General features: G+C 44.3%; 1 protein-coding gene across 4 annotated transcripts in view; it reads right to left on the bottom strand.

The window, feature by feature from the left end:
* Positions 1-235: 235 nt before the first annotated feature.
* Positions 236-26,088, bottom strand: part of ATF6 (activating transcription factor 6) — an 84,034-nt gene continuing 58,181 nt past the window's right edge. For all 4 annotated transcript variants that reach the window (XM_074906784.1, XM_074906785.1, XM_074906786.1 and 1 more), the window contains exons 15-16: positions 20,115-20,199; positions 236-2,673 (exon numbers count right to left, since the gene is read on the bottom strand). In XM_074906784.1, the coding sequence (XP_074762885.1) occupies positions 2,465-2,673; positions 20,115-20,199 (294 nt within the window). In that variant the 3' untranslated portion in view covers positions 236-2,464. The remainder of the gene's footprint in view (positions 2,674-20,114; positions 20,200-26,088) is intronic.

Here is a 26,088-nt window from a genome sequence, read left to right as displayed (position 1 = left end):
CAGGGGCTGTGATGAGAACTTCCCCATGGCCCCCTCTTCCCCAGACTCTGGGTCAGCAGGTTGTGTGGGGTACCCCCTCCCTAAGAGGTGGGAGTCTGGGTGCATGGGCTCTGGGCAGTGCCAATGCAGGGCTGAGCAGAGCCACACTGCAGCCCAAGAGACAGCAGCATGATGACAACAGATGACACTGGCCTTCTAGGCATTTGCTTAAGTAAAACAGTACTAACAAGCAAAATAATAATAAATAAAATAACCATTTTATTGCCTTCAGTGCTAGGGACACAGAGAACAGAACTACGCAAGAGAGGTGCTCTCCACCACTGGAGCGCACAGGTGCTGGCTGAGGAGGTGGTACCGCGGCATTTCCCGAGCCTTTGGCCCCCCACAGCAGCCCCTTCCGATGTGCCAGGTGCCACTTATGGCTGGGTCCGCTCCCCAGCAGCAAACACCCCCCCCCAGAGCAGCCGGCCACCCCTGCCCAGGGCTGCAGGGGAGCTGCGTACTGCTGGCTGGGGCACCGCCAGGGTTTTTATTTTTGACTATTGTGTGAGCTGGCCCATAGTCAGGTGGGGCCGGGGCCAGGAAAACAAACTGGTGCAAGGAGCGCAGCCAAAGCCCTCGCCGAGCCCGGCCGCTTCCCAGCAGCGTGAGCGCCGAGGGGACGGGGGGCCTGTGCAGCTCGTACTGACTACGTGGCAAAGGGCAAAGCTTTTCCATAGTGTTGCAAGGCACATACTTTACTGGGGTGTATTGCTCCTCACACTCCTCCTGGCCTCTCCCAAGCTGTTTGTTTGTCTTGCTGCAGGATCAACCTTTATTTCCTAACAGCCACACATACAAATAATAATAATAAAAAAATACATCAGTCAGTCAGTGGTTCAGACAATGAAGGAAAGGCAGTTGGCTGGCAAACTAAAGCCCATCATCTTCTGAGCTAACTGCAAAGGGGAAAAAAAAATAATGTAACATGCTGAAGTCATTACGAAAGGCCAGCGCTCTACTGGCGTCTCATCCCAGCTGAGCACCGCAGTGCACCACGCGCTGGAGCCCCTCGGCCCAGCTCTGGCCCAGGGCTTGGCTGACAAACTTTGGAGCAGTTACTGGAGCTCTGCAGCGGGCTTTGTAATGGCACCAGGCGCCCGCGGCAAGAGCCATGTCTAGTATCTCGGTGCTGGGAGGGGGCAAACAGCTCACTCCCCTGCTGCATGATGGGCGGCTGCCAGTGCTGGCAAGGCGGGGGGGGGGGGGGGGGGGGGGGGTGAGTGTCTGTGTGCATGTGTTTGTGTTGCAGGAGGAAGGTGCTGTGGCTGTGTCCCACCGAACTGAAGCAGCTCTTCTGCCCTGGCAGGGCTAGTGCTGCTAGTGCTGCTCCACAGGCTGTTAACTGTGAAAAAATTATAAATATCACAAAAAAACCCCAACAAAACCCAAAACAAATGGGGGGGGGGGGGGGGGGGGGCCAGAAACAGCAGTACAACCTTTAGAAATGCATGTGCTGCACTAAATCACACTACTTGGCCCAAGCCCCAGCCTTTTGCCATGTGGGCTGGGAAGAGAGCAGCAGTGTGTGAGTGCATGCACATTAATATGGGGGACTGTGTGTGTACTGACACTGCCTGGGGGGGCACCCAGGGGGCCAACCACAGGACTCCCCTGGCAGGGTGACCCGTGGGAGCAATTTGTTCTGTTTGCAGTGCTTTAGCTGTATGGGTTCCCACCACCCTGCTGGGGCTGGGCAGCCCTGTGGCACTGCTGCAACCTTGGGCAACAGCCCACTGCTGCCTGGCAAGGTGACTGCAGGGGCAGAGACTGGGGGCTGGCGTGTGGGTGTGCATGGGTGTGACAAGGAGCCAGGCCCAGCACAGCCACTCTGGCAGAGGAGGGATACTCCTGCTCCTGGGGCACAGGGCCAGGGCTGGTGTGGCAGGCCCGGCATGGTGTGCAGGACTGCAGCTCCCCCTGCACCCACAGCTGGGAGCTGGACACCGCTCCCCAAGGCTGCCTCCCCGCACGCTGCAGGGAGGGAAGCCTGCTCTCAAGCAATGGTGTCTCTGGGCAGGACCCCACTTGGCACCCCACCTCAGGTTTGACAGGGACGAAAACAAAACAAAACAAACCCGAGCAACCCAAAAAAACAACCCACAATTTTGAACAGTGCATAAGTAGCAAGGACGGCCCATGTGGCCCCTGGGCACCAGCTGTTGCTGTGGACCCCAGGACTGCGGCAGCGCGCCTCACCGACACCCCTGGCACCAGGCATCGCACAGGGCATGGCCCCCCAGCTGTATAACCCCTGGCAGAGCACGGCCGTTGGGCAGGGTCAGGCACAGGAATGGGCTAAGCTGGGGCTGCCCGGCTGTGCCAACATTCCTGGAGCCCTAGGGCCCTGCCAGCAAAGAGGCACAGTCTGGCAGCAGACCTGCTGCATGCCAGGCACATGGGCCGTGCCCCTGTGCTGCAGGAGCTACTGCAGAGATTTGACAATAGCCCGCAGGGCATGAGGTGTCTCCGGGACAGAGGGAGACGCGCTGTAGAAGGTGTCAGTGTGATTCCTGCGCTGCTCTCGGAGGTATGGAGGAACAGAGGAACTTTTGATGTGCAGGATCCTGGTGTCCATCACTTCGCAGTCGATCTGCATCATCACCTCGTAGTCCTGTCCATTGATCACATTCTCTGCAAAAGTTAAGAAAAAAAGAAGGAACTAGCCCTGCAAGCTAGTGACCCAACAGCACTAAAAGCAGAGCTTCCTGGACTTTTTTTGGTCTGGAGCTCCATCTCACACAGTGCAGTCCCAGCCTGCTCGTGACACCTCAAAGGGCCCAGGTCACACCTAGAAATTAATATAAGTCTTTTCGTTTCCCCTTCTTCATCTGCACATAATTACCGATGGAATTTGCATTGTATAACAGTTATTACCAGACTGTTGTTCTTGAGCCACTAAAGCATGATTGAAGAGAGGGCTTATTGAAGCAAGCTGAATGTTTCACTTTCTTTTTATTGGTTTAAGAATACTGTAAGCCTCTTGACACTGAGGATCTAGAGGAATTTCTTCACCAGTTTATTAATAAAAAAGAAGTCAAAATGCTGTCTCTCAAAAGAATCAACTGCACCTCATTACTGTGCTGACCTGGCTGTTGTACTTGCTTGACGTCGTGGTGTGACACTGGACAAGGCCTCCAGACATGGGGAGACCCAGGCCAGCACATGGGACCCCAATGCAAGGCCATGCCAGGCTGCACCACCCTGGCGTGGCCCCAAGCAGGGCACGTCTGTTGTCACAGAAGCTCCTGGGCTTGCAGGCAGAGGCCGTGCACATGTCCAGCATCTGCTGCCTGGATTTAAAGGTGGGAGACTATTCCCTGCATAGACAGTGTGTCCAGGAATGCGAGAGCAGAGATCGGATTTCCAGGCACAACCAATCCTTGCATTTCAGAGTCAGAAACGCCGACTGCCATCGGCGGAGTCTTCTTTCTGTGCTAAGGAGGATGGAAGATCACCTAATGGAAAGCGTATGGATTGGAGGAATGCAATATACATTACTAACTTTTACTGCTTTCCTGGATTAACTCCGACTCTGGATGACAGCTGACAACCATGGCCAGACCCTCCTGTACCCCACGCCACCTGTAGAAGCCATTAGATCAAGTATGTCTGGTATAGTAATGAAAAGCAGGAGCAAACTCTTGCGAAGGGGGCTGAGAGCCTGCAAGGGAAATCAAAGCTCCCACCTGCAGAAATGAAATGGAAAAGCTCTGTATGTGCCATTGAGCGACCAAGGCCAGGAGCAGCTGTGCATGTCTCTGTGCTGCTGACCCAAACACCCTGACAAACGCCTCGTCCCTCCTGGCTGTGGTGCTGCTGATAAAGCCCTGCCTTAGCTTTGGGTGCTGTGTCCCCAGCTGGGACCCTTTCTGAGGCTGTCCCTCCAGGTTACCCCTTCTCTCACCCTTTGGATGTGCTCCTGGTTCTCACACAACAGGTTCGGGACCAGACGGTGGAGGAGGCTGGGCTGGTGCTCCTTGGGACAGGGGGTTGCAGGGGGCAGCTGGGCACAAGGAGAAGCTGGGGTGGGTAAGGGAGAGAGCAAGCAAGAGCAGATTGGCTCCCTGTGACACAGCAAGATGAAAACACAACTCCTCAGCTCTCACACTGCAAAGAGGACAGCTCAACAGGATCCCAGCTATGTGAGAAAATGTGCTCCAAAGCCACAAATGGGTGAGGTGGGCTGGGACGGCTGCCAGGGCCAGGAAAACCTCTTGGTAAGGCAGCAAGACTTCCCCGTGTCTGCCCACAGCAGCCAGCACAGCGGGCTATCATTAGGTTCCCTGGCATTGCACAACACGGCGGGGAACAGCAATCACAGAGAGCAGCCCAAGTGCTCTGTGGGTGGCAGTGGGGAGCATGGGAACCAGATCAGCCCATCTCAGCCAGCCGGGATCCCGCTTCTCCCAGCACTGACACAGGCTCCCCCCGTGACTAAATTAAGTAAGCCACAGCTCTGCTACCCTGTGCAAGGGGTGCTGTGTCTTCTGAGGCCACCACAGCAGAGACAGCTGGGCAGAATCACGCTCACAATGAGCCTCTCCAGCCAGCAGGCATGAAGGGGACTCACACACCCAACTCAGACATTCGCAGAGTGCCTGAGTCCTGCCTCGTATCTGCGCATTAGCCCAGGAGTGACACTCAGGTTCAAAGACAGGTATTTGATTTTCTTGCCTCTTGGGTTGAAGGTATTGTCAATGAAGTACTGCTGCAGGGAGCCTCTGCAAAGGGTCTCATCTCACAGGGATGAGGACAGTAGCAGCAGCGTCTCAGTTCCCACTACAGACACTTCTAGCAGCACTTCTCATTACCATGAGCACCAAACTGACTTAGAAGAGGAGGTGGGATTTTCCACAAAGACAGCAGTTACTGCCTGGTGATGCTGCTGGGCACCTGAACCAGCTGCACTGAAAGGAGCAGTGTGAAAGCTGTGCCAGCCCTGGGGATGCCTGGGCAGCATCGCAGAGCCCTGCCCAGACCAACCCAGCCCCGAGGGTGGAGGGGCTGAAGCTCTTCATAAGCCCACGTGATGCTCTCAGCAAAACAACAGGCAAACGTGACCTGAGTGCAGCCGACGCAATCTGATGTTTGGAAAGACCAGCTCACTGTCAAAGGGGCAGGCATTGCAAAAATGATTCCACATGGCTCCGGCCTGAGCTCAATACCATTAAACTGTTTCATGATCTGGATGAGGAATAGAGAGCATACTTGTAAGATTTCTGGAAGATGCTAAACTGGAGAGATTTCAACCACCTTGGAGTAGTGGATTAGACTGAAGTTTTGATAAAGGAGAGAAGCTGTCCAAAATCTCCACGATGCACTTCAACCAAGGCCAGAGTGAAGTACAACACTCAGGAGAACTGGAAAACATGAGTACAAAATGGGGCTGGGCAGAAGCACTGCAGAAAAAGCTTGAAGACTGCAGAGGATCACTGTGGATAAGCCAACAGCATGACAGGATCAGAAATGATCAGCTGGTTTTCAAGATAAACAGATCGATCTTTGACCAAATTTCTAATGATAATGGCATACAAGCCCTGGATGAAGCTACCTTGAGAGACCAGAGGATCTCTGTGACTGGTAGATTTTAAGGAAAGGCCAGATGACAGCTTGTCAGACAAGACCTGGGGTACCTGACCCTCATCTTGCACAGGCACTTGCAGTCACTCATGGTCCCTCTGGCCCTGCCTTTCTGTGAGCTGCAGGTGCTGGAGTCCCTTAGGGTAGACCCCAACCAGTCATTACAGAGCCCAGGTCCACAAAGAAGCCAACATACATCAACTGAGCTGCGATGACTGTCTGCTCTTTGCTCGTGACAAAGACAAGGCAGTGCAACTTGAGCAAAGCCCTTTCAGTGAGATTTGAGCTGACATTTGCCACAGGGTAAGGGATGCACACCTGCAGCGCCCACAGTTCAGACTGCAGTGAAAACTGTGTCATGTTTCTTTGATGGTCAGTTTAAATTCAATGTCCATGCAGCTGGGTATGTTCATCTGTGCTATTCCCAATCCCCTGTCAGCAAGTGGGCAATATCTGGAATAGAGTTGTGGGTTCTCCATGGGACTCTGTTGTCTGACCTCATCCACAGAAGGGGCCAACAATTTGGCTTGGCGATTCCCCCATCAGGCTTTCTTTCCTTCCCCTTCCATGGGGCCATCCAGCAGTACCAACATCTGGGAGACACCAGAGGAGCAGAAGGTGGGTTTTCCAGAGGCCTCAATGAGCGCTGAGCTCACCAGTTGAGTGTGACTGATCTCTGGAGGGGTCAGTGTACATAACCAGTACTTTCTCTCAACACTCAGGTCACTGTGTACTGCACTGCCCCAGCACGAACCCTTCACATCTCACAGGGAGGCAAATGCAGGCAGGGCTATCTGTGAAGGAAGGACTGACAGCCAGAAGTTGCTATCCACTGGCACTGCTTGTTTGTTGGCTAGAAGGTCAGCATGGCCAATGTGCATTACACCAGGCTGCTTAATGGCCCAGAGCAACACCAGCACCAAATTATTTCTAAAGTTTATTGTGTTGAATTGCCTATGAGTGATGTTTTGTGGGATTACATAAGTGAAAAAACAGGAACAGATCTCCTGTAAAGGTATCTGGATTTATAAATAGATTTATTGCTCCTCTTTGAAGTTCAGAACATACAGCCTCTCACACAGTACAGCCTCAGGCTTAAGAAGCCTTCCCAGGCCAAAAGGCTGTGTTACAGTTAATTATTTGTTAACAGGTTTAAAAGCTGTGCTTTAGATGATAGACTATTTCAAATTAACAGCAAAGGTAATTGTGCCAAGAATTGCTGTTCTCTGACTGCACCTTCTCAAAGAGGCTCAACTGGCTCTGACAGGCTGTACCAAACTCTCAGCATGAGCTTGGTCTAGCGAACAGAAATCTAATTCCCCAGTGCTGCTCTCTAGGGTTTATGGGAGCTCCTCTTAGAAACAAACATATTGCAAGATCCAACTGATGAAAGCTAAGTCTGCAGTCCAGACCAAAAATGTTTAGCAAATAAGGCTGAAGGCAATAACTACTGTTACAAATTACCGAAGATGATGGAAGACTGTCTTCATATTTGAAGCACTGTATTTTCAAAACTGGCTTATTAGAAAGACCATAAACCCAAAGCCCTCCTTCTCCCCTTAGTCGTAATGGCATATATCAATCAGCTGAATGTTCATATGTCCATCACTGAGATCAGGCATCTACTTCTGTAAAAGATGCTGTCTTAGAGCAAGGCAGAAGACAGGCGGAGAGCTTGAGAGGCAGGCAAATTTTGGTGTCTGTTCTGCAGTAAAGCAGAACAAATGGTGACATCAATTGTCTCTCTAGACTTAAACTACACATGTCAGTGGCTGTTTGGCCCTATGGACGCAGTCATAGATAGGACAGGAACATGTTATTCTGGTCATTTATCCCTTACCACTTACACACATCCTCTCCAAAAAGCTTTGCTGCAGTAAAAGGTTTGTCTTGAAAACTGCACAGTTTGCAGAGAGGCTGAAACAGAGCTCCCCTGAAATGCCATCTGACCTTGCTGAAGTGTTTCAAGGCTGTAACCAAACACCATGGAAGAGTTTTGCAGCCTTCTGAAGGTGCGCTCAGGCCTTAGGTAAATTGGTAGAGCCTTGTTCTACCAAATCAACTATGAATTTTACCTTACTCTGGGCAGTCCCACAGTGAACTACCCAAAAAATATTCTGTGAGGCCAATACTGTATAATACTGTATAATTCAGGGCTTGGGTCCCCAATCCTCAGACTCTTCTCTAAGGCCCCAATTGCCTTTGCAGTAGATAACAAACATACCTACTGTTTGGTTTCTTAGCAGGTGATCCGTAGAAGTGGTCAGAACCTACCTGGCCCTACTTCCCCTGTGCTCACTGAATACACAGTTAGGCTAGTGTCAATCAACATAAATCTGGACTACATGTCCTTGCTTCTTCTGGTAAGATACAGGAAGGGAAATCACTTGCTCCAGCTTTAACTACCTGTCTTTGTCAGTAAGGCTAGAAAATCAACCTCTCCTCATGGACAATAGTGTAGAGTGAATTTGCTATCCATGGAACTAGTTTAGCTGAGGTCAAAGTAGGTGCCAGGGTATTATCTCTGCATATGGTGCTACAAAACCACCAAATCCTCTAAAACCATATTTGCTGACAGCTACTCATGCCCTTTATACCTTCTACACTTCCTTCTAATGAGAAAGTTTGCTTTGCCACACCAGATTCCAAAGACAGTCAGTGGCAGTGGTAATTTACACCTGGATCCCCTTCTGCAGCCTCATCTATCACACGAAAAGGAACCAAGGCAGCTTTCAAAGAGCCACCAGATGTGTTCCAGTACCTGGTTGCTTTGTGCTAGCTGCGCCAAGCTAGCACAAAATGATAATAAAGTTTGGTTTGAAGAATGATTTAGCACCAAATTACTCAAATAATTTATATTGCAACTGCCTTGGCCCAAAACAGAGCTTATGTTTAGGGCAGCATGGAGTTCAGAAAGCACAAGCTTCAGAAGATGAGGGCACCAGCTGCATGCAGCTCTGGGGCTGGCCTGTTGAAGGACCGCAGCTGTCCCCAGACATAATTCAGGGGGCTTTCTCTGCACTGTCACTTCTGCAATCTTCCATCTCATCTCTGCTGAGCAGCCCTGACTGTCCTACCCAGCACATCTGGACAATGTTTCCATCTGAAGGGTTGGTATACACTACCAAATAAGTATATAAATGAAGCAGTGTTACTGTAACAGATACACAGACTAAAAATACACTCACTGCAACAACGCAGCAGGGTTCCTAAAACATTTACAGATTTGCTCTTTAGACAGGATTATTTGAGGCAAGGGAGAAAGTTATATTGTGACTCAAATAACTTTTCTTTTTAAAAGTAAATTTCCGCTTGGAACTATTTCCAAACAACCCAGTTGCGATGGTCTCACCTCTGTGTGCTCTGCTGTCCTCAGACCCTGACACAGGTTTCCTAGCAGCTCTCAAACAGCGAGCCAGGCTGCTGGTCTATATGAGTACAGGAACAGGGGCTATGGTCAAAAACACTGGATCCACATAATCAAAGTCACTTTGATGAGCCACAAGCTGACAGTAAGGAGCCAGGGTCTCTCTTCATGTCTAAGCAGTTGGAGCACTGGTGCCAGGGACTATCCAAGGGGGATATACGCAGCCATGAGGGGTAAGCAAGAAAACTGGAGGAAACAAGCTCTCTGTGGCCTCCTAAGTAAATAACAGATCCACAGGAGAGATCAGCACTGGCTGTGGATGCCCTTAGCTAACACCACTATGTGATTTTTGAAAAAGGCCAGTGCCTGTGGGCAACGCAGTCAGTGGCAGAACACAGAATCAAAGAATCAACTAGGTTGGAAAGGACCTTGAAAATCATCTAGTCCAACCGATCTGTGCCAGATGGTACTCTGCAGTACCTGGTCCAGACTGGAAGGTCTCAGGGAGAGGGAAGGAAAGTCAGCTCTTCCCAGGGACCATTTCCCACCTGATCTCCCATTTCCCTTTCCAATCTTCTTTCATGCTGCACAGTCACTTTCCTCTAAGAGAAAAAGTATGAGCTACAGAGGAGAGGGCCCAGTGTGGATCTACTGTGATTGATCTTGATGGTTTGCAGAGGGAGCCAATGGCTATTGCAAGAAGAGAAGATCAGAATCACCAGTGTTGACCCTCCCAGGCATCATTTAAAGCTCCCTCAGGTAGAGTATTTCTCAGAAATACTGAGACATTTTTGACAGCACTGGTTGTGCATAAGCATGTTGTTGGCAGGGTATCACTGCTGCAGGATGGCCGTATTTGAAACCTAACCAGCTGTGGTAATGCTAATGACAACAGAAAAAAAAAGAAGAGAAAACAAAGACAAGGGACAGAGCAGTTCTGTTTCACATAAAACTCTCTTGAGACTGAAGGAAAGAGGCTGGACAAAGGGCAACTCTATTAGGGAGAACCATCCCATGCCTGCTTGGGAGGCAAAAGATTTATAAACAAACTCCCTGCCCTCCCTAGTCTGCAAATGTAGACATACCCCCTGACAAGACAAATAAGTATACAGAAGAGAGTAGCCTAGAAAGTCATTCCAGTAAAGGCTTCTTTAAAGAACAAGGGCTGGAAGGGTTGTCCCAGGACAGCACATAGGGGCCTGCTCCCTTGGGGTGCAGCAGGGAAGGACTGGGAGGCATAGGCATGGTCCCTTCAGTCCCTACCGTGGGCCTAGCATCCTGCAGATGCTGTTAGAACTGGAAAACCTCTCTTGCCCAATGCTACCTTTGGTTTTAGATGCCAGCAAACTCCCTTTCCTGCTGCACTGGTGGACTGGCTGCTCTTCCTTTCTAGACTTGGTACTGCCTAAGGAGGGCTGCTCTGCACAGGCAGGAGAGCAAAGTCCCATCCAACCTGTATTTCTGCCTCTAACAATGATCAGTGGCACAAGCGAAAGTCAGGGCAAGCAGGTACTTTTAGTGATACGTGAAACAGTAGATAACTGCTTCCCAGCTACCTTATCTACACCATTCATGGGTCTTCAGGCTGTTAGAACCGCTTCCTCAGCCATCACTGCCAAATTCAATAGTCGCTGTGGTAGAGAAGCTGTTACGCTTAATGTTCATTCCTGTTGCTTTTTTCCTGCATCTCTCATCGTTTTATCTATAAACATCTAGGACCAAAAGTGTATAGTATTGAAGATGGGGATTCAGCAGGTCTGTAAAGATGGTTTATGTTTTGTTTTCTACTCCCTCTCTAATAAATTATAGTGCTCTTCCTTGGCTAAGCCAATGCTTCAGGGAAGGATGTGCAGCAGCTTCTCTGGGCAGTAACAGCTCAGTTAGAACCTGCCATTGTGTGTTTGGACAGGAACATTTTTTTCCAGGCAAATTCTTTTACAATTTTTCACACCAAGTTTCACCTGCTGAACAGAGTTTCACTCCCTCACAAGATCTTCCAGCCTGTGCCTGGAGATGTACGGGTATCTCCGCAGCAGAGACCTGCATGGGAGTCTACTGGTAACATCCCCTTCATTGCAAAATGTGACCATCTGTTTCCACCTTTTATTTACACCTTTTAGAGAGATACTAATCCACAAGTGAGCCTTCCCTCATCTCACAAAAGCTTGCTTTCTTTTAGCAGTCTCTGAAGAACTACATTTTTCCAGGTTTTTTGAACACTCTGGTATGTTATTGTGCTGAAGAGACCAACCTTATCCTCACGCTTGCTGCCCCTCTGAGGCCTCCAATAGAGCACTAATGTAGGACGATCCTCTGCAGAAGCTGTGCTGTCTCTTCCCATTCTATTGTATGTACCAGGGCATGCTCAGTTCTCACAGATTCAGCCAGCTTGTGCAAAAGTGAGACTCAATTTTTTACAGTTTCTGAAGCCATTTTTAAAAAGTTTGCCCTTTTTGTCACTTGCCATTCTCCTGATATTTATATAGCCTCAGCGGTTAACACCAGCACAAGAACTTTTTGCTCTTTCCTTTAGCAGTGCTGACTTCAATTTTAAGTGCTCTTTTGCACCTTGGTCCTCTACAGGCACTAGAGATTCCCTGGCAGGCTTCCTCTGAAAAATGTTTTATTATTTTTTTTATGCCTCAGGCACGCTGTTCCTCAATATCTTTTTCTGGCTTGACTTCTTATGGTTTGACATTTAGTCTGCCAGAAATTGTCCTCTTTTTTCTATTCCCCCATTTGGCTACAATGTCTATTGTTTAAAAGATATCTTCTTACTTCTATGAATTGGCTTTAACATGTTACTTAAGCCTGCTGGATTTTTAGGGTCTTTTTAAAGATTTTTGTGCTGAGCTTTTAATCTTTAATCAATCTTTGTAACATCTGCCAGCATTTTACTCTATTGGTTTTTCTTTTAATATGTTTTCCTGTTCTTATTTAGCCCTTACCTTTGAACTGTAGTACATACTCCACTGTTTCAATTTGTAGCCACTTACTGATAAAATTAATTTAACTATTCAACTTCACTTTTTTTCAAGAGGCAGCATCACTTTTTCATTGACATGGACCTTCTCTATCACCCAATATCATTTGTATCCTAGTGTTAAAAGTGTCTCACTAACTTAAGAGTGAAGGCTGGTGAGCGCCTGTATTCACTTACAGTTGAAATGTCTTTATAGGTTGGATGGTATCCAAAGAGTGAGCTGAATTTTCCACCTGTCTCACTTGAATACATAAAATTACCTCATTTATTTAGACACTGTGATCAGCTCTTTCTCGTAGAAGAGTATTTTTAACACCATCTCTGTGATGCTTCTGTCCGTGTGGGGCAAGCACTTTCCTCCACATGAGATTCTGTTTCAATGCATTTGCCAGTTAATTAAAAAAAAAAAACCACACACACACACATGCTGCAGAGTGCCTATCTGAATATGGCATGATAATAAAAGTGAGATGTCTGTTTCAAAGATTTCTGTCTCCCAGCTACAGCAACAGGAGATTTACAGCATTAATGTATGAGTCCTGCTCTCTCACGGTGAGGGGCAGCTTGGGCTGGCAATCATTTCTTCATCCACATTCATACAGAAGGTTTTTGTGCTGTACGGGGATACACCACAGTCTCTTCATCTGAGGCTACTATAGAATAAGACAGGACGGTGGTAGACAATTTACAATGAAGTGGTGGATGACCAAAAACGTTTTTTCAGATGCTCAGGACCTATTTTTCAAATGCTTTCTGACAGCAACCCTGCTACAAAGAATCATGCCCAGAGGATGCCTGGGAAGCACACCAGGAAGCACCTGAGATAAGGTGGGCTCTATGAAGAGGGTGAGGAAAGCTGAAGTATGAAAGATGGACCTGGGATACGAGAAGGGGGCAAAGGCCTTCCGGCCCCACTGACAGCAAACACTGAAAAAGACCATCTTAGTGTTTTTACTAATCTCTAGGTTTACTCCAGTGATGTTCTCAAGACAGAACTCATAAATGCGAACCCCTTTTACCAGCTCTGTTGCAGTTTTTTATGTTTTTACAGGGTGAGCTCATTATGGATAATTATGTTTCAGATCACTACAGAAATAGAGCTACCAGAGTTGGCCTGCGTATCACAAACATAAAACTGTTTGCCACCTAAAATTTAACACTAAGAGGAATTATGTAATCTTAAATTTACAACATTTGAAAATGTATTAAGGCAGATCAGCTGGGCTCGAGGCTAGAATTATGATGTGCTGCACAAACACAGTTCAATGTAGCCGAGATGGCGACGGTAATCTCACAGATGGGGATGAAAATTTTCTCTTTGCTTTGCAGCACAGGTCTCAGCTCCATGCTCTCTTGTGAAACTTGGTGGGAGAGCATACCTACATGGCAGAATCAGCATCCAGGTTAATGAACATCTAGAAGATATGGTCTCTGCAGCGAGATGCGTACACGTTCAGATCTAAACTGAATTTGGCTCCTTCTGCAACTCCAAACTGGCATCAATACTGGCAATGAATGTCATGGGTTTCTTTTTTCTTCTACTTTGTGGATTTTATAGAAGTGTATCTTTCATATGGAAAAAACAATCTGGTGTAATAACTCGACACTGATGTTGGAAATACTAAGTATGAAACCCAATTAATTTATGACTCATTCTCTACCCCCTTCATGAACAGCATGTTCCCAAGAAAATGCCATCTGTAGCATTTATCCTGTCTATACAAGGAAGACCAATCACACTGGGGCTTGGCCTCCTCTATCGCACAAAACCCAGGAGATATTCTTCTTCATATTATCAAAGGGGCAAAAAGGCACAGAAGAGATCCTCTGAAATCATCATCCTGTTATTTTGAATACACAAAAATAGGTTACTCATTTAGCAATTTAGGTAAACAGCTCATTCTGAAAAGTCATTGGGGAATAAGCCTTCATGATTTCATTTCTTGATCGTTTCCTGTCTAACTAAATAAACATGAACTCAAGTGACACAGATTCCATTACTTTTGTGCACAGATTCTTGAATGATTTCTTTCATAGTTTTTTTGAATAATTTAATCTTCTCCTTCCTGTCAAAGACAACATATATTAACAGACAATGGCTGGGGAGAGCAAAGTCTCTCAAACACAACAAAATCTGTTGAAAACTATTTAAGGTTGAAATCTAGGCAATGATCAATTCCAATGTTCAAAGAAACGTAGGAATGTTTGGGTAGGGGTATTCCAATTTGATGGAATACCATCAAAACTGCATTTACATCACTTTGAAAAGAGAACATGAGTGAGAATAGCAGAACCTTACTAAAATCTGTCATTAAAATTCCTTGATAAAATATATTTTGCCATGATTTCAATCCTGACCTCTACAGCACAGCTTTACATGAGCACGAGAGCTGAAGTACATCTGTGGCATTAACCTAATTACAGCAGAACCCCAGTAATTGACATGCTGCTTGTCCGTGACTGCACACAGGAGATAGCAGACTCTCCTCGTTTCTAGGTCCAGGCTTAGTAATTGGCTGTTGCAGTGAGGTCTAACCGAGAGCTAACCATTTTCCTCTGGCCAGGCTTCACCAAACTACTTTTATTCCTCAACTGGAAGCTCAAGAAGCAGAAGGGTGGCATTTTCAAAATGGCCTATAGACTTACAGCATGGAGACATTCTCAGATGTATTTACTACATCCTGGTTTAGAGGTCTTGATGCTCTGAAGAATTCTCAGTGACCTTCTTAAAAAACCTTAGCAGCCTCTTCTTTCATCTCATAGATAGTTGTAATCCTACATACACAACTTCCAGAGCCTTCTGCTCATACACTGTAGCTTGTAAGGCTGTGCTGAGTTCTCAACACTTTCTGCTAAATCCAGATATAAAAGCAGAAACAATGAGGGAAGTATCTCTACAGATCATGCTTGGGGAGCCAAGAAATCTGTCCTCTGTACCTACTAGAGTGGCATAACCTTCTGAGTCTGGGGCCAAGGACAGCAGCTGTGAGAGGGAGCAACAGGGATTAAGACTTGGCTTCTAACACAAAGAGAAGAATGAACCAACAACAGCTAGAGATAGCTGGGGCCATTAGCCTCCTGGAAACCATCCAAGCAAGAGAGAAGGCTACCCAAAACGTTAAGCAGTAACCTTCAGGGAAGTCAGCTGCCGTTAAGTGGTATGTATTGTTTTAGACCTTCCTCATTCAATGACTGATTGGGAATTCTTCTTGCTCCAAAAGACGGAAATGGCATCTTTTGTTTGCTTGACCCTGAAAGGCAAAGGAAGTTGGAGACTTTATTTATTCAACCCCAAGACATGGGAACTTACAGAACACTGTCACTTCCCAAACAGCTATTGTTTTTATTTTCCTTCTCAGCCTGTGTGGGTTCTGTTTGCCTTATGGATTTTTCACAGATAGTTTGCTACCAGCCTTGGACATCTGTGAGTGGCTTGCATATGGCTGTCAGTTGAAGGAAGGTTCTTTGTAGCTGCATACAAATAATCATGCTGCTTGATGGCAGAAATCATTCCATTTTTATTCAAAAAGCCTTACCGCTAGATTTGTTATTGACCTTGTTAATTACAATGTGTATTATTTCAGAGCACTTTTGAAGTCTGTTACATCAGTAGGGTGATGGATGCTAAGAAGAAAGGCTGAGGGAAATGGTCGTGATCAGAAGCTGGCCAACACAATGGAGCACATGGACTTTGCAAGACTGACCATCCCATGCACAGTAAATTTCTGACTTTAGGAGACTATTTTATTGTTGTGCTTCGTGACAAAAAACAATCCTTAAGAGAACAAGGCTCATTAAGAACCCAGGAACATACAAGTTATAGAAGGTGAGGCACACAAACAGCTATCTCAAAGGCAGACTGAAGACAAGTCCCATTGTGTGACATTAGACTAAGGACCCATCCAGAATATTTGCAAAAAATTCAAGACACTCTCTGTCATGGCTGCCAATTCCAAGAAAATGAGCCTTGGATCTCACCAAGGGCTTTCCCATTAGGTTTCTCACTTTTGTTTGGCTGACAGTGCAGACACCAACCCTCAATTTAGAGAGAACAAACGACAGAAGGACTTTTATGTATGGGGAACTGTTTTGCAGTAAGTAAGAATAAAAAAGACCTTTTATTGTCTTTGCGCTGCTGCTACAGCCACCAGTACTCATGGTGAGTACACACCTGCATAGACGTTTACAGCTGCTCCTACCAAGAGGAAGTGCAAGCTGTGAAAGTACCCAACCTAATCCTAGGGAGAAATGCATTAAAACGGCTTCTTGGGCTAAACGCTGAATGCTATCTCCTACAGTGAATGACTGTACATATGTTCTCACTTTTGTGTGCTGTAAGGAGGACTACTGGTGGTGTGTGCTGCGCTGCAAAGCTGCAGCATCCTGCAGAGACAAAAGGCTTGTGCTTGGGGTAGGAAGAGTGGCTTAGCTATGCTGTATTCTATAGATTATTTTGATCCAAAGATTGACGTTATAACCCACTGCATTTTTTACAGCAGTTAAGTAAATAGAAGGCTAATGGCAGATGTTTTCATTTAAGCTTCAAGAAAGGCACCGCCTATATGTCAATTTGGAATTGGTGTAATGAGCCAACAAGACTCTGAATTACAATAAAAGCAAATTTAGGAATGAAATCTACTGGAGACTTAACTGGCCTCAAGTGCATAGTTGGATTTCTAAAATAATAGCTGCAATCCAGCATAACAAACATGACTTGCTTAAAAACAAAAGCCGGAGTTTAACTGTAAATTGCAGTTGGCTTTCATTCCCATGAGAAACTGCAAGATATTTCTTTTTGGAATAACTTCTCAGTAAAGGCACACCAGTGGTGCCCCCAAAACCATGTACAGTGGGACTAGGACTACTCAATTCTGCTTTTTTTTCCCCTCCAGGCCTGCCAACCCTAAGGCCTTTAGGTACCATCAGGCAGATTTTCTTGAGAGTTGTAATACTTCCATCCACAAATGCTGGGGCTTTGCTGTTGGGCAGAGGCAGGACAAACCATGGGCATGGCTGGCTGCAGGAGCCAAGGGTAGAGATGTACTGAGGGACAGCCAGCAGGAAGTGGGAGAAGGGTAAAGGGCTGTGAGAGCATCTGGGGAAGCAGAAATGGAGGAGCTGACAGTAACTACTGGCTGTGAACTGGAGGGGTGGCCCAGCAAGCTTGGAAAGAGGCTTGGAACAAGGTGGGGAAGAAGGAAAAGAGGGTAAGAGGAGGACGATTAACATGTACCAATGTGCAAAACGTTACTATATTTAAAAAAAAAATTTAATACTTAAACATATTAAACATATGTTAACATGTCTATATGTACTGTAATATGTTAACATATTAAACGTATTTAAATATTTAAACATATTTCTGTGCATCTGCACTGAAGCCTTCAGTGAGGACATTGCTGGCTTATCCTCATGCCCACAGAGGGACATATGTGGTTCAGGCTAACCAGGAGACAGAGCACATAGGAGAAAGTTACAAGGTAATGGCCATTTTTACTCTTTTCCAACATACAACAGTTAAAGAGTTTTATCAAGAAAAATAATAATGTACTGTTATTGCTTTGTACAATATTGTTCTCTTAAACTTCCACCTTACTGAATGCACACATACGCACATACATGCACCCGTCTACTACAAAATTTTCTACTGAGATTTGCCATTAGCTGCAAAACACTGCCACTGGCCAGTCTTATCCCAACTCTTCCCTCCAAGAAAAGCTCTTCAGACTATAAACGTGATTCTGCTTTGTACACTGGTGAAAACTGCTAGATTAGTCTTGCAGAGCCATGTCATTAACCTCCATGCAGTCACGGACTGCGACTGACCACTCATTTTACTTCCTAATCTTTGCCAGTACCGGTTCTCTGTCCCTGCAGCTGGTGGTGGGAATGGCTCAAGCCAGCTAAAGGCAGAGTCTCTAGCAGAGCTCAGAAGGCACTCAAGCAATCAAAGTGCAATCAGAAAAGGATGACAGTCCTGCTGGGAAAAGAACTGTCCAAGCAGTTCAAAGAGTTCTCAACTGAACTGTTAGCTGTTTCATGTTTGGAAACAGTGTCATGGGTAAAGTTTAGTACACAGACAAATAAAGATCCTGCAGAAGAAAGCAAGTGATGAGGTTCCAAAAAAATTTCAAAGGCCACTTCGCTTGCATTCCCTTCACCTCCTCTGCCAGGGTTGTGGCAGCAAAGAGGAAGGGCAAATAAGTGGCAGTGGAAAAGGTTTCCTTTCTTCCACAGAGATCTTGCTGAGGCACAAGAAAAGGCAGGAGGGGACAAGTTCTTTCACTGACAGTTTTGCCAATTCCTCCCAGGGAGACCTATCCTCTTCTAGCAGCCGACTCTCTGCAGGTGGACAAAGAATTAAGGTGGGGTTAAAAGAACAGCAGACATCTGGGAGGAAAGCTTTGTTGTCAGCTAACTTCCAGATGCTTGTTCAGGACGTGCTCAGTTCCCATGGAGGCAGAATAGGGTGGAGGAGGAGCAATGTTCTCAAAGGAGAGAAATGGGTTTTTCTCCAGGTAGAACTTTTTAGAGAATCATGTACTCCAGGTAATCTACTAATAATCAAATTAAAAATCAAGCCAAGTTACCTACTAGCTCTAGTGTATCTTGTTGTTTGTTTTTTTTCCTAATACCTGGCTGACTGTCACAGAGGAAGCAGTGTTTGATGCCACTGTTTACTTAATGCTATCCTTGTGTCTCATCTGTTTCAACATCACTGATCAAATCCCTAGACATTTTTTTATTTCCTGGATTATACTGATGTTCTGAAGAAAAATCCCAAAGAACTCAAGTAACTATAATTTCACAATGTTTCATTATTAATGAAGGATAAGGTTTATCATTGGATTCTGATGTTTATTTTTCAAATTATATTTACTCCAACAACTGAAAAGTTATTTCAAGTAAAACAAGATTCAGTAATATGTTAAGAAGAAATATTTTGTAATTTAGAAATAGTGTTTGTTCTTCAAATGATAAAGTGCCCATTTGCACATGATAATTCAGCTCAGCCAGAAAAGGATTTCTGTAATGAACATGAAAAGGGAGTTTCAGGCAGATAAACACTAAAAGTAGTTCTGATACATCTAATAAAAATTCCCCTAATACAGCTGGTTATATATTATCACACTCAATTTACTGTACTGCATGGGAAAATATAATTATCAAAACGTCGAAAGCCTAAACTAAATTTTTTTTCTTAGTTTATGGAAATTTGAACCATCAGATAATGTTTTTGGCATGCTTGAATTTAACAAAAATATTTGGGTTGATGATTCACTTGTAGTGTAAAATACATGTTTTAAAAAAGCATTATGTGCACAGATATTCAGAAAGTAAAGTTTATACTGTTACAGGGCTCATGATGTGTTTGATGACTGTGACAGTGACCCTGTGTCCCAAACACATTCTAACTTGGCAGTTCCTCACCACGTGAATTAATTATATATATATATACACATACATACACACACAGTTTACGCCCTGTCTCTCACGTGGGACTAAAACGCAGATCAAGAACATTTCTGTTCACCAATAAGCCCATGTCCCTAGTGCACTGCTGTTTCCTCTGCTGTCCTGCAGCACTGTAACATGATTATTATTAATCCTGACCATGCAGTGCTGAGAGGTCCCGCTCACACTGTGTGTTGTATAACAGAGTGGTAAACAGCTGAGGAAACCAATGGAAGGCAGTCAGCATCCTAACACACCAGAAAGGCCAAGGAATTTGCCCTGCTAAGCAGGCGTAGGAGGAAGCCAAACAAGAGGATGAGGACAGTCTCCATGCTCAGTGGGATCTTTGTAGCCACCAAGTTAGAGAAGCTAGATCACATTCAAGTAACCCTTAATCAGCTCTGTATAAATCACCAGGAATGGATGGCACCACCCCTGTCCTTGAAGGAGATACTGCAAAACTTCTGGCCAAGTCACACAGTCTCTTGTTACCATCTCTGTCACCAGGCACCGGTGGTTTGCCAGCATCCCAGCTGTAGCGGCGACCCTGGCAACTAAGGCCCAGTAATGACCAGTCTGACTTCTTTTTCAAAGCTGTAACAACAGACTAAGTTTTGTTTCCACATGCAAGTCAGGCACATCTCTGAAATTATTCTCCTATTGCTCTCTTTCATGTTTTGGACTTACCATTGATGTTTACAGCTGGCAACACTATAGACATCTTTGGTCTTCTGGTCTTGTTATGCGTGGTGGCTGGCAATAACAGGTGGTCCTGGAAAATAAGGGAAAAGATGTGTTAAATTTACCCTGGAAGTACAAAGCTGGGAAAATTCCCTTCCATTCTGTCTTACAGGCATTCCACATAAAACTGTTTACAGCAGCTTAGAAAATTCAAATTGTTGAGGGAGTCTTCCAAAAGTAACAGCAATTGCTCATGCTGTGTAACTGAGAAGAAACCCCTATCACATGAAGCAGAATATGAAAAAACCTTGATCATGTGGAAAGAGATGGAAACTACTATTAGGCCCTCATTCAACAGAGTACTTATGTGTATGATTAAAGTAATTTAACTTGACTTCAATGATATTTAAACATGTGGTTAAGGGCTTTGCTGAACTGGAGCCTTTACTTGCAGTGTTGTCTGCTTTATATATAAATGTCATCTCACTATATCTATGTCAAGCTCCACACCACATGCCTGTGCCTGGTGCAGTAGGACTGTATCGGTCAGGGTTGTGACAGCGTGTGAAATATGAGCTCTGCTCACAAAAAACTACCAGGGAAGTTTGATGGCAAAGCTGTGCTTTAGTAGCTTATCTCAACTGTGAGGTGGCTGGGTGCTGCTGTAAGACAGCGGTATTCAAACTAACTACCCTGGGTTTTAGCAGTGGAAGCTACCTCCACAGGAGATGATCTAGATATGAACCTGGCCTGCAAGGAAAAATGCAGCTTTTCTTTTTTTTTTTTTTGCTGTTGCCAAACTCAAACTGCTTAACCTGCAGCCTAGGAAAACATGGTTCTTCCCTTATCAACAGAAGTAACATAACATTAAAGCGCCAGTCCAGGCATCTCCCATATTATTATGCTATGCCAATCTAGACAGACCAAAGGAAGACTACTAAGGCCAAGGGAAGCTTCCCGTGCCTTTCAAAGCTTAGCTTCCCTGACAAAAGGTTGCTTCACTGCACCATCTCAGTACGCAGTGGGCATTGTGAGGGAAGTATATTTGTTCTCTCTTAGTAATTAGGAACAAAAGACTGCATTTATATAATTGGCAGATTAAGTTTAAATTTTTAACTCAGGCTCTAAGCAAAACAAATACCTGCCAATCACTAATTATCTTTTCCAGGTCCCAAAGAATTAATGGAAAGGGTTTATTTGCACAGCCCCTGTGTTTGTCCCTCTCCCAGTCCCAGCAATGCCAAATTCACTCCCAGTGTGAAATGAATAATGAAAGCTGGCAGATGCCACCATGTCAAACATGGAGGCCAACTCATTAAGTTTTTGCAACTGTCCTAAAACATGATCAGAACACCTGCCTTTCATTTTTCAAGAGCCACCATCCATCTCACACGTTTAAAAAGCAGAAGCGAGTTTGATGCTCTCATTTTATTTCATGCTTTTCCATTTGTAAAGCTCCCATGATATTTTACAAACCCAGCACTCCAGAAATGTTACATGCAGCTTTCCGGCTCCCTGCTGAAGGTTAAGAACAGGCACACAAATGTCTGATGCTTTTGGCCAAGGTTATCTTTTTGGCAGACTAAATTAGACTTCTTTCAGGACACAGTTGTTAACCTCCTAATGTCAAGGTAACTGTATTTTCCCCATTTTAGTATCTAAACATTACATTGTTATGTCTAAGAGTCAGGGAAGTGACTTAGATGCAAAGTTAGGTGTTAAATAGATCAAGATATTCTGTAGATACACTGCAGAAATATAATTTTCTTTTTTTCCCACCAACACCACCACCCCCCTCCCCCCCCAAAAAAAAACCCAAATGACTGACCACAAGAAGAAAACATTACTTCAATAAATGACTGTAATTAAAAACATCTTGGTACCAAAATTATAAAACCACTCTGGTATAATTCTCAGACTACATATGTAATTCCCATTGCATTTTTTAACTGCTGAGATTAAGACAACATTCAGTAAGACAATGAACTTTACAGAAAAACTGTTCTTGAAATTCAACGTTCTCAAGGGAACAGACCAAAGATAAGATGGCCATTAAAACTACATTTTGTAACAACATCCTTGTCATGATTTGATGACTATTTTTAACATCACTTAAAAATGCTTATCCTGTTGGGTTTTTTTCCGTGCTTCTTGAGAGTCCACAACATCATTACCTAGCAAAACCAAGTACTGTATAGACGATCACCTGTGAATCATTACAAGTAACTACTATTTTTTTGCTAACATATCTGAAGATTGGTACATTAAATGATGCTGGTTTAGTTTTGTTTATAATGGCATCTTTATTTACTGTATGTATAAAATTATTAAGAACTATCACAAAGACTTTACAATTGGAGTACATCTACAGAAATAAACAGCAGTGTCATGACTGAAATGCCAAATTTCTGGATAGCAACAAATTAAGGAAAATTCCTCGGGTACTTCCTGTACCCTTACCTTTCCTGGAGGTTCAGGTTGGACATTCAGAAACAGTTTTTTATCCAGAGCGTGGTGCAATCCTGTAACAGGTCAGCAGAGAGGCTAGGGAATCTTGGAGGTTTCCAAGACCCAGCTATACAAAGCCATGGTTGCCCTGATCTACTGTCAGCAACAGTTCCACTTCAAGGAGAAGATTGGGCTAGGCACCACCAGATGCTTTCTCTACCCATACTGATAATCCTATGATTCTCTTTTTGCAGTCCACAGGACAGACACTGGCAGTACCAACTTCTCAACAGTCCTATGGTAACTACAGAGGCAGTGCAAACACTTCACACTTGGCTTTTACAAGCTCTACCTCTCCTCCATCATGGTTCATTTCAAAGAATTGGCTCAGACTTGACACTGCAGTTAACAAATTTTATTTCCGTGACTACAACACGGCCAAACTATGCACTAATATTGCTGGGCAGGTTTAGATTCCACCAAGCTGATTTGCTGAAAAACAGTACTTTATTCTAAACCTTGCATTGAAAATGAGATGTAAAATTCACCTTTCTTAGTTCTGCCTCATCTAGAAACCTTTTTTTTTTTTTTTTTTTTAAATACCAGGAGTTAGAGTTAATCTCAGCTAATTTTAAACTTCTGTAAATGATGTTTCAAGAGTTGCAAAGAAGAAACAAGCAGTTCACCACTCTCTGCTCTCCTTCTTCATAATTCTGGCTTAAAACAAATATACCAAGTAATTTTCTGCTAGATCACTCAACTGAAGTGGGCAACCCCAGCAGGTATTTCACTGTACACTAAAATAGCACTGGAGATGGCAGGAGCTCCAGAGAAGTCTGCTTCTATCCAGTGACTCTCATGAGAATGAGGTCTAGTTCAGACTGGTCAACCAACGTCCAAGCACCTGAAGGTGTATTAAATGAATCCTACCCAGACAGACTTCTTTCCCTGCCTCAGAGAAACAAAAGGAGCATTGTCTTCTAGACCACAATAACCAATAATCAAAACCAAAGGAATATAAGAAGGAGGACAGATACATAAAATGCCAGTATTATAATTCAGTCTAACCTAGTAAACTTATTTTACACAAATCATGGCAGGCCCAACCCATCCTACTTAGCCACACAAAATCCTGTTACAGACAGAACCTGATAAGATAAAAACTTTGATACCTCTTATCTGTGCACTGTTACTAGCAATCCCTCCACATACAACCTGACAAGATCAACTCACTGGATCTGAAACAAAGTGCATAGGGAACCGTTTTTGATGAAGCTGCTCTGCTATCTAAGACAATAAAATTAACTTTCCATTAGTCTCCAGACTCTGAAATGTTTCCTAAAACTACACAGCAAAGTGGTATGTTCATGTATCAATTCACCTGTTACTCCTCTGTTTTACTAGAGCAGTTTGAACAGTGTGGGAAGGAAGACCCAGAGCTTTCTGCTCCCACAGCAGATAGAGAGACAATGAAGTCATTTCCACTCACATTTGTGTATCCAAACATGCTTTGGAGCTGCAGCACAACTCCTCAGTGTTTCAACACTAACTCTGGAGAAGACAGACACATAAAAAGCTCTAAGTCCAAACTGCTACCAGGAGCTAATGTGCAAGATCTGGAACTTAGATACCGCCCATCTCTACTACAAAAAGTAATTTTTAAAATATCTGGAATTAGGGAAGTTTACCCATCTCCCTAATAATCTTCATCTTTTATATGCAGAAGTGTCCCTATGACAGTCAGTTGCAACTTGAAAAGTTTCATAACTACCCTCATTGCACATGAGGGCAAAGGTATGCTGCAGAGTATCATGAATATTTTGCTTACAGTTTAGCTACCTACAACATTCTCGTCAAAAAGTCTTCAAATAGTCCACAGCGTTTATTTGAAAGCAATACTTAATTTTTTACATGCAACATCAATGAGTGTATGGATTAGTGATTAGGAAGAAATTAGACATTAAGAAACATTGTTTGAATGTATTTCTAACATGTAAGATATTTTCTTATGTCCTACCCTGTTCTGATGTATGCTGAATTCCATCCCAGGAGTGTGTGATGCTATTACTCATCCCTAATTTTAAACATCAGACAAAAATATCTAAAATTAAAATGCTGTTTGTGATATTCACACATGGTATAAAACTGAAAATGAATAAAAGCAAATCTTACAAGTCAGCATCTGGCCCATGAATGTCATCCAGAGGCAGAATAAATCACAACTATTACCCAACAACAGATGGCCTTGGCTTGGGCCAAGATTTGCAGTTAGATGAGATGACACTTTAAAATAGACGATGCAGACCTGAGACTGCTGGCAGAATAACTGGAAAAATATCAGCCTGGAAAGACAATATTTCAAATGAGAACCTAGCTTTACCATTCTCATTTTGCTTTTGATCATCTCTACAGTTCAGTGATATTGAAGCCAGATGAGATGGACAGACAGATATAGATACTAAAAATCCAGTGACAAATGCATTACCTTAATTTAATAAATTGGGGTCCAGAAACACATTTTTTTCCTGGGGATAAAAATCTTAAAATGTTATTTGTTAAACTTCTGATTAATAAGCAAACTTATTAAGTCCTTGCCACCACAAAACATTCAGGGTACTATACAGTTATAATATAATTAACTAGAGTTGTAAACATTTAGAAGTTAGGTGCCCCTACAGAATGAAATTCCTCACCAAATCTTTTTACTCTGCTGGCTATTCCAGTGCCTACCGATCTGCTTCTGGACTCAACAGCACATGGAACTGCAATAAAGACTTTAAGGCTTCTTAAATAAGATCAGTGTTGTCAGGGGTCTAACTGGGATTAAGCTTTGGAGCCTCATGTATCTCTAAACCCCACAGTCAACTGGCAAGAGAAATCCTGTTCCACTCTGCTAGAATATTACAAAAGTAGCTTCTCCTGCAGCTTTAGCCTGAGTCTCATGACACGTGGTTTGCTTCTGAGAGTCCCTGCTACCTAGATGCATGAAAACTTGTAGGCATCTTAGCTTTCATTTAAAAAAAAAAAAAAAAAACAACAAAATTGTTTAGAACACTCATAGTTAAAGGGCAAAGAAAACATCATCGCTGCATACCATGCATGAAGTTCCATTAAACAGAGAGAAAACATGCTACTCAAGGTTCTTTATGAATTTTTGTTTTAAATTATCATGATTTCCTAAGACTGACTCTTGGCTTTTAAATTATTAGAACTGGCAATATTGCTTGATTTGGTTTTTGCAATGTATCAGTCCCATCAGCAACACTGCAACAGATGCCTCCTGGGGAGCAGTATGCTACCTCCTTATAGGCAGTCTCTGGAGCTCCTCCTCCATTTCTGTGTGCTTGAACAAAACACGAAGGAACTAATCCTTGCAGCATGTCCACGATGGAGGAAAATATTACCAATGCTATGGGGAATGTTTAGAGGATATATGAATGCATTTGAAGGACACCCGAGTGACATAGCACACAAAGGAATGGATTTCCAAATCTGCCAAGGCTCTGCATTCTCAGCACAAGCTGTCCTTCCT

This window comes from Athene noctua, chromosome 5 (assembly GCF_965140245.1).
Source record: "Athene noctua chromosome 5, bAthNoc1.hap1.1, whole genome shotgun sequence".
In the NCBI taxonomy this organism is placed as follows: Eukaryota; Metazoa; Chordata; class Aves; order Strigiformes; family Strigidae; genus Athene; species Athene noctua.
The sequence above is the reverse complement of the archived record's forward strand: the minus strand, read 5'-3'. Positions and strand labels throughout refer to the sequence as shown.